Raw genomic sequence first — 15,548 nt, forward strand, 5'->3', positions numbered from 1 at the left:
AGTGATTACAGATTTGGATTTTAAAATCCCAGCAAAAACTCGGTAATATAACCACATACTTTTCAATGACTACTACATGCAGTCTGTATTACTTTTAATTATATAGAATCTGATACGTAAGTACTTTATTTTGAGCAAATGTTTTAACTCCCTATTTGTAAGTACTTATTTAAGTAGTGATTTGTAAGCGAGCGTAGTAAGTACTTGCCTTCAATATCATCACCGTGTTAAACTATTGAGTTAAAACTCTAATGAATAAGTGGTGAAAAGCGGCTTTTTAGCATTTTAACTCATTACTTTTCAATGTAAGTTTTAACTGGCATATTATATAAAAATCTATTTTTGATGAAAAATAAAAGATCTAAAAATTGGTTATCATAGATATTCACTATTTTCTAAATTGGAGAGTATTTATGTAAAGAAAGAAATATTTTAATTCAAAGGCTTAGTTCTTTGAGATAAAGTATACTTTTTTAGATATGCCCCTTAAATCCCTCTAAGTAAGCACAAAGCACTTAAAGAAATGAGCAAAAGAAAAAAACTTCCTTTTTGAAAAAAATTGGGGAAAAAGAAGTGTCAAATATTGCAAAAATCTTATTCTTCAGTTTCACCAATAGGTGAAAAGTTACACTAATTTGAAAAAACCCCGCATGACCAAAATGTCCAATTTTAACCCCCTCTAACTCAGGCAGTTCTTGACCGATAGAGCTAAACATTTGTATTTACTATCCAATAGTACTAACCTTGGTGCAAGTTTCATCCAAATCGATTTTTTGAGTTGAGTCACTTGGCACGAAATTGCTCATAGCAACAGTGGTCATAACACCAATTACTTTTGTAAGTTATCCCTTTACAAAAACAAATAAATTCGAAAATTTTTCCATGACTAACAGCAAACATAGATAAATGCTTAACATAAAAATCCATTAAAATTAAAATTTAATTATACCCTTATCTTAAAAAAGACAACTGATTAATTCGAATGGTAATTGTCTGCTAAAAAACATTAAAAAAATTACTTTAATTGTAAGAAAAATTCACTTTTTATAAAATAAATCGAAACACGTTTAAATTAAATATCATGTATCTCTTTGTGAATATTTTTCTGTCTTTATTTGGATAGTGTTTTAAATATAATAAATTGAAATATAGTTTTATTTAATACAAGTATATAGTAGTTTTACACAATAATTTTATTTAAATACAGTTATTTTGTTTTTGTATTTTTTAAATTTGTTTTTATACAATTTGCATTTAAATACAAAAAATTTATTTCCTTTCAATATATAAAAAATATGAATATTTTTTTTATTCATCAAATTGATTTATTTATAATAAAAAAGCTGAGGATTTATGTATGATTTATATTTGTACAATTTTTTAATTTTTTTTTTTTTTGGTTTTTTAAATTTTTCATTAAATATTGAATAAACATAAAAGTTTTTATAGAAAAATTAATTTAACTAGTAGAATAAAGTTATACATTTATTTACTTTGCTTTTTTTTTCCTGTTTAAATGCAAATAAATGTAGATGTCATCCATGGTTGTTCAGTTTATCCTTACATTTCCATGTCCATTTTCCAATACGAGTGTAAAATTTCTATGCACGAGTCCATCCAGCGAAATAAATATCAATAGTATATAGGTGTGTATCTAGTAAGTATTAGTACTTGTTTTAGTAGTGGTAGTAGTAGTAATTGTAATAGTATTGTTGTAGTTGTTGGCCATGGTTAATGCGATATAGTAGAAGAGGTGTTTGCTGCTGCTGCCTTGGGTTATTTTAATCGCATACTTGTGTTCTTTTACCTAAACGTGGCTTAAATTGTACAGACTTTTTCATGACACGAGGTAGATATTGTCGTGAGACTGCATAATCGTTGGCCATATTTAAAGCGCCATCAAAGTCATGTCCTGTAGTACTGGCAGCACCGGCATCAAACAGTTGAAAATCAATGCTGCGCCCCAGGCGTGGTGTACGTCTTGTGGGTAATTGACGTTCATTAGTTTGCACTACATTAAAGTGCATTTGTATAAAGAATTAAAACGAAGAAGGAAAGTATGGTAAAAGCGAATATATAAATATGTCATAGAAAAGGAAATAAAAAAAAATGGAAAATTGCACATAAAATATGCAAATTAATAAAGTAGAAGAAAGAAAAGTGTATTTATTTAACTTACACTGCTTTAGTTTCTGCAACAGCATAAAGTACAATAGTGGGGGCATATTTTCCAAATCCATTTCCTGTGACACTGGCATAATAGCATTGTCGCCCAGTTCTTCTATGAACTCATTAAAATCTTTATACTCAGCATTGCCAAAACCGTTAATACCACCACCACCTATGTTACCCAAATCAAGCTGTGAACGTTTTTGTCTTGTTTCGTAGCTGGCTTCACTCTGTAGCTGATGATGTGGTTGTTGCTGCTGTTGTTCGTGGGGCAATTCCACCTTTTTAGCAGCCTAAAATTGTTTTTGTTTTTTTTTTATTTTTTTGTATTTAGATAAAAAGATTGTTAGCTGGTGTGTGTTAAGTATGTTATTGCTGTTCTATTGTTAAATTAAGTTGTTGACAGAAAAAGTACATAAATATTTTAACTAGTGCGAAACGAGGGTAGTTGAGAAATTGATATGATTAGATCTTAAAATGCAATTATGTAAATGAAAATAGTTATAGATATGCTTGAGTTCGTTGTTTTACAGTTTTTCAGTAAAAAAAAGCTTTTTTTTTTTTGAAAAGCTTTTCTGAAAAAGTTCATCCCCTTGTTTTTGTCCTTATGTTTATAGCTTTAGTTTATTTTTTTATGGATTTTTTATTGCAGTTTTCTTGTAAACATAAAGCTTTTTGATGAAAATTGAATTGTTAAAAAAAGCTTTTTTAAAAATCAATTCTCTTTAGAAAAAGCTTTTTATTTGAAAGCATTTTCTTTTGTAATAACAATTCCTCACGTTGATTAAAAAGTGTTCCCTAACAACAATTTCTTTAGATAAACTTTTGTTTATGAAAAAGCTCTTCTGTAGAAGTTATTTTTTGTCGTAGAAAATATTTTTGTTTTTATTAAAAATAATGACTTATTAAAAAGTTATCTGCAATTTTTATTCCGTTTCTTCCAACAAATGTTTTTTGATAAAAACTTTTTTCATTTAAAAATGCTTTTTAAAAAAATCATTACAAAAAAAACTTGTGTACAGTATTTTTCTATCATAAAGCTTTTATTGTAAAAAGTAGAGAAATTTCTGGTAAAAAGCTTTATGATACAAACATACATTTGTTTAGAAATTCTTTCTTTCTTAATATATTACTACAATCCACATTCAGTTACTTTACACTCACACAAAATTTTTAATTTTTCTTCTCCATTAGCCTTTTGTAATTATATTATTAACTGTAAACTGCCTAAGTGTTAATTAATAGGAAATGCTAACAAAACTAACCACTTTTAACAAATAATTAATGAAAATTGTTATCAGGTGTTTATAGCAATTTATAAACAATTATACTCTAATGTCTGTAAAATTAAAGCCACAAAATCTCTTGAGAAAAGGCAACTACATACACGTGCAGTTAACTTCAACATGTTGCAAAATAAGTAATTTTTAATAAACTTATAAAACTTTAAATTAATCGAGAGCTTTAAGCAATTAAGACAATTTACAGAAAAGGTTTATTATAAAATAATTGCACTTAAATTAGAGATGTTCTTTAAAATGTTGTGCAATATTTGGCAAGCAATCAATAGGGGGTTTACTAAGAAATCAAAGGGGGTGAGGTGTGTATACTTTTACCAATACAACCACAATTGTAAGACATACACAAATTGCCCAGATTTTGCTTTTGAAATCACATGGGCTTGCAGCTGCATTAATTTGTAAAATATTTATTATTGGAAACTACAAATTTCTTTGCAATCTTTTATTAAATTCTTTTGAAATCTATTTTGATCTGCTATTCATTTATCGTAAGCTAAGTTAAAATTCTTGACAGTATTCTGTCTCATATAAGAAGTATTATATTTAACAAGAAATCATTAATAATTTACTATTTTATGCAATACTGTTTCTTTATTATATGTTCTTTTGCAAATATTACTAAATATTCCAAATATTAACAAAAATTCTAACAAATTTACCTTTTCGAATAACAAATACTACATTCAATTTAATGTACATTCTCGAATCATTACAAAACTTTACTCTCACACAAAAACTAATTTCTATTTCAAAATTTTATTACGATTTCTAAATAGATTTTAACTGTTTGAAATAGAATTCTAACCAAAATGAACAAATATTACCATTTACAAAGGGTAATTTTTTTTTTCTACAACATACACCCTTTTTTCTATGGTAATTGCTGGAAACTATAAACTTGTTGCTACACACAAAACTGTACACATCTTTTTGTATCTACAAAACTATTAGATACAGACTGACTCACACATTGTTAAAAATCTAATATTACAAAAATCTGTAATTGTCAGCAAAGTCAAGCCACAATACAATTCATTCCAAAAAAAATAGTTGAAATAGGACAATAAAAGCTACAAAATGCAGAAAATACAAAAATTGTTGCAGAAATTAAAATAGAAAAAGAAATTTTGTATGGAAGTGTTTGGTTGACAGAATTGTGTAATTGAACTTAATTTTGTAGAAGTTGGAGTCTAATGGAACCAGCTTTTTCACTTACAATTACTGATTATTATTACTTGATATAAGTCAGCTTTTTTATGGTAAATTATATAAGAAACACTCTGCAAAATTATGTTTAAAAAATCTAGCAAATTTTCTACTTTTTTTTATTTGAAAATAATATTAATGGAACCCATTAAAAAAAGCTTTTCTTGAGATAAAAAAGTCTTCCGCCAAAAATGCTTTTATTGTTATTATTTTTTTTAATTGAATTCCTTATTTTTAAAGTTTTTTTATAAAAAAGCTTTTCATATTTATTGTAAAAAAGAGCTTTTCTTTCAATCCAATTATCATAAAACAATTTTTATTGGGAAAGGTTTATAAAAGCTTTTTTCGTAATTTTTAACGAAAAGCTTTTCTTGAGATTAAATTTTATAAAGCTTTTAGCATAAATTTGAGCAATTTCTTTTTAATTTCGTAAAAAAATTTTTATGACAAAGCTTCTTTAAACATCAATTTCTTGTAGAAGTAGTTTTTAAGGAAAAAGCTTTTCATTTGAAAAAAAAAATTTATATAATGAAAAATTAATTATTCCTCACTAATTCTTTTAAAAACCATTTTTTAAATAATTTGTTTGTAAAAGTTTTTTGCAATAAAGCTTTTAATATGAACTCTTCTTTATTAATATTTTTCTTTAAAATTTTTACTCTCTTTAAAATAAATTATTATGGTTTTGTTAGATTTTTTTTTTGTTAAAAAGCTTTATTTTCTAATCCTATTTTACACAAAAAATATTATGATATGATTTTGCGAAGCTTTTTTATTTTAAATGAAAAGCTTTTTTGAGATCAAAAAGTTATTTGTATAAAAGCTTTTAAAGCGAGAAAAACTTTGCTTTTTATAAAAAAATGTTTAAAAAAGCTTTTATTTGTTATAAAAAAGTTAATTAAACTATAATTTAGAAAGCTTTTGTTGAAAGTTTTTATTGTAAAACCGAGCTTTTCTTCTAATCTCATTTTTTTATTATTATGAAACGTTTTTTAAAAGCTTTTAAAAAATATTAATGTAAAGCTTTTCTTGAGGTCAACAAAGATATTTGTGAAAAAGCTCTTAGTGCAAGAAAAATCTTTATACGAGAAAAACATTTGGTTTTTATAATAGAAATTATGTATGAAAGCTTTTATTTGTTATAAAAAACAAATTATAAAAAGAAAAAAGCTTAAAAAGGTAATTCCTACATATAGTGATAATTAGAAGTCTTAAACTTCATGTTTTTTTTAGTTTAAGATTAAACTATAATTTGGCTAGTTTAGTTGGTAACACTTATACTTTTATCACATTCTTTATTCTTTCGCTATCCCCTAAATGGCAAAATGCAAAGCTAGAACTTTAAGCAATAAAAACCCATTTTAAAAATTATTTCCTTGTACTTGATTCTTATTTTACACACATACGCTCCATATAGCCTAGAGACAATACTTAAATGTAGCATTTATGTTATTTTGAGGTTCAAGTTTGCAATACCAAGTATGCAAAAAAAAAACTTAGATTTAACAGTTTGTAAATGTACAATATGAGAAGTGTGATTGTGAGTTTGATATAAAACTTTCAAATAGAATGTCATAAGTATCATTTACTGTTATTTTATTTTCAGTTTTCCCCCTGTTGCTTTTCTGCTGCATTTAGGAATTCAGGTTTAGAAACCCATAGTCAGTTTTAAGTTTTTTTTTTATAAATTTGTTTAACACTCTTTAGGGAGAATACAATAAATATTCTTTGTTACAGAAGAAAGCAACATGTTACATTTTAGTTCTTTTATAAAAATTGTTAAAAAGTTATTTTTTCTGTAAATTGTTTAGTTAAAGCTAAGCGTTTATTAAGTTTTCAGAATTTCCTTGGCAACAGTAAATGTCACAGATTTTTAAAAATGCTTCAATGGTTTGGACATTTTCAAATGCTTAAATCTTTGGCAAACTGCAATTGTAATATTTTCGAATAATAAAAAAACTCGACTTTAATGCAACAGAAGAATCACTTAATTTAAGCAGCATATAATTAATTTCTTTTGAAGTAATTTAAAAGCAATGAATATGAAATTAAAAAAAAATCTGCTAAACTTAAAGACTTAAATAAAAATTTCTAGAAATGGTTAAGTTTATGTCTTTATGCCCTTCATGGTTTTTACATTTAAGACTTTTCTGTTGCTTCTGCTATTTGTTTATCTGAATACTTGTACTTTTCCTTATCAGAAATGGAAGAAAAAGAAAAATTTGCCATTTCAGCCTTAAAACTTACCTCGTTTCGGGTGGGTTTAGACATGCTTGTGGTGTAACAACAAAATGCGACTAGAACAAAAGTTAAACAACTTAAACCAGTCATGATAAAGCAAATATTCTGTCAGTTTTTGTTAAAGATATTTTCTGCAGCTGTTATTTAAAGAACCGCCTAGTTCGATATATTCCTCCTTTTAACGCAAACACAAATTTACTGGGAATTCAGCAAATTTTTTAAACTTATAAAGTTTAAAGATTTGCAAAAACTTTAGTTTTTTTTTTTAATTTAAAATTGTTGCACTATTTTACTTTTTACAATATTATTCTTACAATTATTTTTTTAAACTATAAAATGTTTCTATTTTGAACTTTTAACTCTATGAAAGTTGTAGTGAAACTGATAAGAAAATAATCGAAAAGTTCAATATTTATAGGCCAAAGAGATGGTTAAACAATCATTTTAAAACTAGTAGTAGGAGAAAGTTATTGGTCATGTTGGTAAATATAATGATAGTATGAATGCTAAAGACGATGTTAAACATGATTATAATGTCAATAGAAGTATTAGTGTAACAGTTGGAAAGAAACATGTAGGAGACCATGACAGTTTAGAAAATATTATTGTTGTTATAAGCTATAGACAGATGTTGTACTTGTTTTCATTTATTTGAAATTAATTTGTTAAAAGAGTCAATCACATCTTTTGTAGGTTGGTATCGAAAAATAAGTAGACGTTTTGATGTTGACATGCATATTAAAGGAACTGCCTTTTAAAGACTCATTTGTAAGAATACTTTTCAATCGATACGTATTAATATACTTAACATCCGATTGAAAGTCTTGACCTCAGTATAGTTTGTGAAAAAAAATCTTTTTGAAATGGGTCTCTCTCGCTTCTTATCGAAATAAGTGTCAAAATTGTAGTAATTTTTAGATTATACAGAAAAATATTTAAAAGAATTGTTTGGCATTTGATTTGGTCTATTTTAGATTTTTTTAGATTATTTTAGAATTTATATATACCTTCTAATGCACTAAAACTAATTTTTCGTACATAATATACTCCAAAAAAAATTTTGTATTATTTTTCCTGCTATAAGCTCAAAATTACGGAATTTTTGAGACTCATTTTGAAAAGATTGCAGAAACGATTTTTTAATCACTGGTAGGGAACTAAGGATCTTTCAAAAAAAATATATCGTTGATAGGTATTCTTACAAAAAAATGGTCCACGGGACACCCTAATATTAATATAGAAACATTGGAAAATTTTACAAAAAAATTTGATTCTGAAAATAAGATCGTAAACAGGGATGGAATTTAGCACTGTTGTACTGTATTCAATACTTTTTGACATTGCATAGGCACAGATTAGTCAATGGAGTCATCAGAATTATAGTCAATGACCTAGTTCAGAGAATAGTCCACTTAGTAGTCAATATATGTACTAGTTAGTCTTCAGAATAGTCAATTATCTACATAGTTCAGAGAATAGTCTACATATTAATAAATATACTAGTCTTCAGGCTAGTCCATAAACTAGTTAATAGACTAGTCACTGGCGTAATTCTGATAATAGTTAGTGAACTAGTTGAGAGAATAGTCCACATAGTAGTCAATATACTATTCCTCAGGCTAGTCTTCAGAAGGGTCAATGAAATAAGTACGAGACTAGTCCGCAGACTCGTTCACTTACAAGTCCACAGTCAGATTATGCAGTAGAATAGTCCATAGACTAGTCTATAGACAAGTCTTCAGAATAGTCAATAAGCTATACTTGAAAATAGCCAAAGGAGTAATTCAGAATAATACACATAGTACTCATCCGAATAGTTTATTAACAAGTCAAGAGACTAGTCAATGGTCTAGAGACTAGTCCGCAAACTAGTTCACTTAGAAGTCCATTTACTTGTCCACAGACTGACTAGTCAGTAGAATTGTACATAGACTAATTTATATATTAGTCCATATACTAGTCAATAGAATAAACATCAGTAGACTATTCCATATACTAAATTAGTCTATATATTAGTACACAGAGAAGTCAACAGACTACTCAAGAAACTAGTTAAAGAAAGTATCAACATTACATTTTATGACTAGTCCACAGAATAATCCATAGACTAGTCCATAGGCTAGACCATAGAGTAGTCCATATAATATTTCGTAAACCATTCAACAGATTAATAAACATTTTATAACTTCGAACACACAAAATAAATCCGAATACAACTCTTATTCCTAAAAAGGTTCAAAATTTTAAGTGCCTGGTATGTAAAAGTACTAAAAATAATATTATACTATATTCATCCATATACCTTTTTTACTTCTTATTTTGAGGCCCACCTAATGAATGTAAATTTCTACATTCATATCGATAAGAATGTATAATTTAATAGTAAATAAGATTTGTGTATACCGTACAATAGATTTATGATTCTTGAAGTAATAAATTAAAAGAAAATATTTAGAAGAGAAGTATTTCGAATATATCATATGATTGCTCAACTTTTTTATTATTAGACCCTGATTATTGAAAAATCCTTAAAATGACTTAAAATTTAAATGTATAACTTCATCTTCAATCATCACAAACTTATGAACAAATTTAATTTACCCTTTAAAAGTGTAACTAAACAAATTGATATAAAATGCAAATCTACAATTATAATAAATCTAGAACAACAGCATGATGATAAGTGACAATTTTTTTCTAGTTGGTATATGGCCTGTGAAAGTGTGCGTCAAAGTACTACAGAAAAAAAAAACAATAAAAACAATGCTAGAAGCACTAAAGTATAGTGTTAAACGCTGCAGGATATAACAACAAATTTTTCTCTATTAATTCTCCTTAAAAACAAGAACAAAAACTCAAACCAATATTATTGTTAGCACTTACAAATACCCTAACTAAGAGGTAACTGCAGCTTATAGATTTGTTGTTTATGTGTGTAAATGTATAAGTCTACAAATAAATATATTTATTTTGCAGTTTACTCAAGTAAAATCATGCTGAGATAGACAAGTCAGCACACTCCCTTCCTGCAAAATGTTTTATTTAACAATCATCACCTTCCATCGAACATCAACATTTTTACTCTTTTATATGCAAATATTGGCTACAACATGCCCCCAGAAAACAAATGATTCCGTTCTTATTGTGTGGACAAAAAGGCTCTCACCGACTCAAAGTTATTTGACTTTAGGGGTGGGTTTTGTTGGTGGTCCTACAATCGAATGTTACAAATCAATCAATCTTCCTTAAAACAATGTGACAAATGTCACTGTTGTTTTTTTTTTTTTTTGTATTTTATCATTTGTTATCTCAACAACAAAATGGATTCAATAAGTGTGGGATTGGATTAACAGCTACATGAAATTTCATACTCCTCATGTATTTAACGTAAAATTATCCAAACACATAGATACACACTTGCATATGTGAGGTATGAATACAATGGTAAAACACTAACAACATGTTGAGTTCCTTTATAAGCTACTAAATGGATTGTGAGAAATCAGTAACGTTGATTTTTAGAAGGGGTTGTCTTTTTGTAATTTAATCTGTAATTTAATCCCAGCAAAAAGTTACATTGAAAAGTAATGAGTTTGAGCTGCTTATTCATTAGCATTTTAAATTATTATTTTAATACGATGATGACATTGGATACAAGTATTTAACACTTTCGCTTACACATAACTACATAAGTAATTACTTACAAATAGGGAGTTAAAAAGTTGTTTTGTGAACTTGGGACTCTAGAGCTGTGCAAATAAAATGGCAAAACTCAAAATATAGTACTTACGTAACTTATTATATGTATGTCATTATAAGATTACTTAAAAGTAATGCATACGGTATATAGAGGTCATTGAATAATAAGCCAAGTCATTACTGAGTTTTTTCTAGATTATTTTGAAATTAAAAAGCGACATTTTTACTATATATGTTCAAAAATTGAGAATGTATGTAAATGGGTATTCATAAAGTACCTCAATAGGACTAATTTTGAAACTGATTCGTCAGGTTATAATTATCATAATTTGGAAAATACAATATCCGCTTTATTCATAACAATTTATCCAAGTTTTATAGAACAAATCATGTATGAAAAATTGTCTTATAAACCTTTGATAATTTTTTATAAAAAAGACCTTAAATCTTTATTAAAATTATTTTAAAACCATTTTCTTAACTTAAAAAATATAGAAAAATACAAAATCTTACCATAATTAATCCTTTTAGGAAATAATCAAAAATCTTACCTGCAAGTAAAAAAAATTAATAATATGTAAGCTTATTTCAAATATTTTTATATAATTATATTAAAAATAAATCTTTATTAATTTTGCTCTTTTCATCATTCCCATTGACTTTCCCTTGTCCAAAAAGTCAAACTCATGTATATTACCGCCTCTGACCGTTTTTCCCAACATATATGTATGTATTTTATGTAAAGCCATATTGTTCTCTATATTTAATGATAGATTTAGAGTTAAAGTCAGAATGCGAAAAAAATAAAGGAAATGGGGAAATCAAGTATTTTTCCTAAATTATCGTATAATTTATTATTGTATTAACACCCAGTAGCATGACAATGTTTATTTGTTAATTTAATATAAATAAATATATAAAATAATTAGGGTGAACAGTATAATAATATAATATAGAAAATAAACTAGTTATAAAAAAAAACTGTATAGAACTGTATGTGCAAAATTTCATTAAAATATCTTGAAAATTGAGTTCTGTAATTCGATGCAAAGTTTGCATGGACGGACGGACGGACATTGTTAAATCCTTTCTGAGTCGATTGGTATACTTAAATGTGGATATAGAGCAACTATTTCTATGCAAAAATAATATAAGTAGTACAAAACCATATACAGAATAGAGTTTGAAAAAAGTTAAAAAAAGGACTTCTAAAAGATGTCTAAACCAAATCTCCAAATTTCTTTTTATAGAGCAGTCTAATACATGTACATATGTATATTAGAGTTTCCCGAAGAACCGCCTTTTTATGAACCTCATATTGTATTTAGATCAATCGTTGGTAAAGAACCTAAGTTCTTTTTTTTTATTTTTCATATTTAGTACATTAATAAGCATAGCTTCAGAGCTATTCCTACAAAAAAGTGGTCCATGGGACACCCTAATGTACATCAACAACATTTAAAACATTTCATATATAAAAACACAAAAATGTTAGCAATGTATTTGTATCTACAATTATATATACATACAAACATTTGAGCTCCTAATTGTGTGTGTTTTGTCCAACCAAGAATAGAAAGGATTTTAGTTTTATTTCATCCGGCATACGATTATATTCATGTGTGTGTATAGAAAGTACGTGTGTGTGTTTGTCTACTTTAATGAAAGTATCTAAAAAAATTTATTAGTTGAAATATAATATTTAACATCAACATCATGTTTACTTTTTTTTTTTTTTTTTTTTTGCTCATAAACACATTTATATACAAATTTATGTTTGCTGTTGCCATAGTAATTTGTATCATCATTAAAACAATAAGAACGATGATGAGTGTCGAATATGTGTATGCATATATTTGTTTTAAAGTGATAATATTTATTGTGTTGAAATTTGAATTTTATAATTAAATTTAATACACTCGCACTCAATTTAATTTAAATATTTAAATGTGTTTAAATGTTTTTTATTGTGTAATATTTAATTATATAAATTGAATAAATTATTTGAAAATTATGTTAACATGTATGCGCTACTAAGTAAACATTTGCATATATGTATGTACATATTTTATAAATATTCAAATTTTTGTTAGAGAGAGTTTTGGTAATTAAAGTTAATGAACATTTTAGTTAAGTAAATGTATAATAAATGAGTCTATGGAAAATTTTTAAAACAAAACTTTAAGATTTAGTGGACAAGAAGCCAGTCAATGTTATTAGTTCGGAATAGATTATGATTTGCGAAGCCATTGTGGTTGTAATAAATATCAACATAGTTAATAAAAATTTTACACCATACTATACTTTTAATTTAACATTCATTCATAAAACTTTAATGTTAAAGCATTTGAAATTATAAAACATTTACCAAAAGTTTTCCAAATTTAAGTGCGTACCAGAACCTTCCTTTACGTATTTAGAAAATTCTGTACATAAATAAACAATCTAAGTACAAGAACAACATTTACCATATGAAGCTGTATGTTCTTGTTGTTTTTTTCTTTGTTTCAAAGAGTGAACAAAAATTTTGATTTTTTGATGAAATTTTCAGAGGTTGTCTCGAGTTTCTGCCCATATCTCCATTATTTGTGTACCGATTTTGTAGAAAGTATATCTGACAGAATTATTGAAGATTTTGATCCCGAAAATATCTTTGGTCTTCAAAAAATTGATTTCAACAGACATACAGACGGACAGACAGACAGACAACCAGATGGACATAGCTTAATCGACTCCACTATCCATAAGGATCCAGAATATATATTGTAGAAATTACAAATGGGATGACAAACTTATATACATATACCCTTCTCTGAAAGGTGAAGGGTAAACAATTGCAAACTGCAGTTTACTTATAAGTTTATTTGGATTGAGGAACTGACAGAAATCCACCAACCAACAATATCAGACGGACGGACAATTGGACTGATTTTGAGTTATTTAATTTTTTGATGAGACCAACATATCTATACGTTATAAATATCAAAATAAATCCATAATACAAACACTAGAGGAATATTCCCTTTGAAGCTCAACAAAATACCTTATGTTTTAAAGTAATACATCCCATGACAAACTTTAGAACTTGTTCTAAAAACAACTAGTTCTAGAACGAATGCAAAGAGAACCACTTCAGATTCCTAAACAACAATCTTGCAACTAGTGATGTCTGCAACCCGTTCCTCGGAATATTGTTGTGGTTCTAAAATACTTCTAAAGAGTTTTCAAGGAACTAGTTTTTTGACATTAGTTATACATTGATACTACACTAGTTCAATGGAACACATACTAGTTCCGAAACAACATCTTAGAATTCGTTGAAAAAATGTCAAAAAATTAAAAAATCATAAACTTATTTTTATTGAAATAGAAAATGCATATAATAATAATTCCTCAATAGTTCCTAAAATTAGACTTAATCTTAATCATTTGTCTCAACGCCAAAGTAGAACGAGCACAGGCTATAATCATGCGTTCTAGAACTTGTCGTGGAACTAAACTAATTTTTGCTGGGATAACTTAAATTTCCATTAATACTTCCTTTTCAATGACACTATTTTATATGGATGCTTTTATCTGTAAATTCTAAATTGCAGCAGGTGCTGTGAGATTTTACCACCAATTTAAGTCATTATTTGCTAATTGGCGAGTCAATAAATATAATGTCCTCTACATACCCTTTACCACTATCCCACCCTTTCTCTATCTATGATGGTAAAGTGTTGAGGTAGGAAATTTAAATGCATGTATAGATTAAATAAATTTATGCAATGCAATTCTTGTTGTTTACCATTCATATTTCTACGTATTAGTGCCTGTATTCGGTTGTTATAAATGGAGAGAAAATAATTGTGTTATTTTGATAGTAAAATTCCTGAATATAAATGTATACTAATATTTGAAGAGGTAATAATGTTAATATTTCATAGATGATTAAAAATATGAAATAATTTTTCGACGAAACCTTTTAAGGCAATTTATTGTTGTTACAGAAATGTTGTACGACTATTTAAAGGGATTATATATATTTTTTTCATTTCGTTTGTAACACATTGAAATTTTATATACATCAGCGAAATGCAATGAGCTCTCAAATGGGCGCCTTTGTACTCTTTCTTTTACATGTACGTATGCTCAGACTTGTATAAAAAACAAACAAAACTAGTCAGAGATCTTATTTTTTACACTCTGCCTTTCGATAACATACATACATATTCCATATCCTACATATCCATATATTGCCTGTTCTGAGGACTGAAATATTCTCTATTGCTATTTTGTATTTAAAATGGACAGGCCTATAGCTTTACTTTGAGTTCACAGTAGTTATTTGCAAACAAAACTATTACCTCCCATTTGTTCGCTTAAGCGTATAATTATTATTTATTAACTATACTAAATTATTCATACTCATACGCCCTAATGTCCGCAAAACCTTTTATTTAATATCTGTTATAGTATCTGCAAACAATAGTTAAAAATAGTTATTATTAAGTAATTTAATAGATATATACACATATAATTAGTATATTAACATTTGTTGAACTTTTATTCTTTTCCATTACTTCAAAATTAACTTCAATTTTGCATTGCTTAAAAACTTAAAACCAGACATCAAAAGTTAAATATTATTATAATCTTTTCTATATAAAAATATTTTGACTTTAACCCGAACAAAAAATTTTAAGAAAAAACAAACATTAGAAATTAACTTCTACCGCTTGTCGTCAATGGTTGTTAAATTTTACAAAGTTTGCAAAAATAAATTTGCCACAAATTTTAAAACTTTTGCTCTTCTTTTAACTATATAATTTAAAAACATAATATAGTTAAGCTTTATGGATTTTTTAAAAGAATTACAGTGGTCGGCCAACCAAGTGAAGAGGTATATTGCTGTATAAGCATATTTTTTAAAATATTTTATATTCATCC

At 26.8% G+C, this 15,548-nt stretch overlaps 2 protein-coding genes across 4 annotated transcripts in view; one reads left to right on the top strand and one right to left on the bottom strand.

Annotated features, from left to right (window-relative positions):
- Positions 1-15,548, top strand: part of LOC119603068 (octopamine receptor beta-3R) — a 77,188-nt gene that overhangs the window by 16,513 nt on the left and 45,127 nt on the right. The gene's annotated exons all lie outside the window — the stretch shown is intronic.
- Positions 1,419-7,287, bottom strand: LOC119603069 (protein hugin). The gene is made up of 3 exons (XM_037954945.1): positions 6,924-7,287; positions 2,180-2,462; positions 1,419-2,011 (listed from the first exon to the last, which is right to left on the bottom strand). The coding sequence occupies exons 1-3, from the start codon at positions 7,005-7,007 to the stop codon at positions 1,782-1,784; spliced, it is 597 nt and encodes a 198-aa protein (XP_037810873.1). The 5' UTR covers positions 7,008-7,287; the 3' UTR covers positions 1,419-1,781.

This window comes from Lucilia sericata, unplaced genomic scaffold (genome assembly GCF_015586225.1).
Source record: "Lucilia sericata isolate MDLA Ls3-8-SP2 unplaced genomic scaffold, ASM1558622v1 Contig000272F_arrow, whole genome shotgun sequence".
NCBI lineage: Eukaryota > Metazoa > Arthropoda > Insecta > Diptera > Calliphoridae > Lucilia > Lucilia sericata.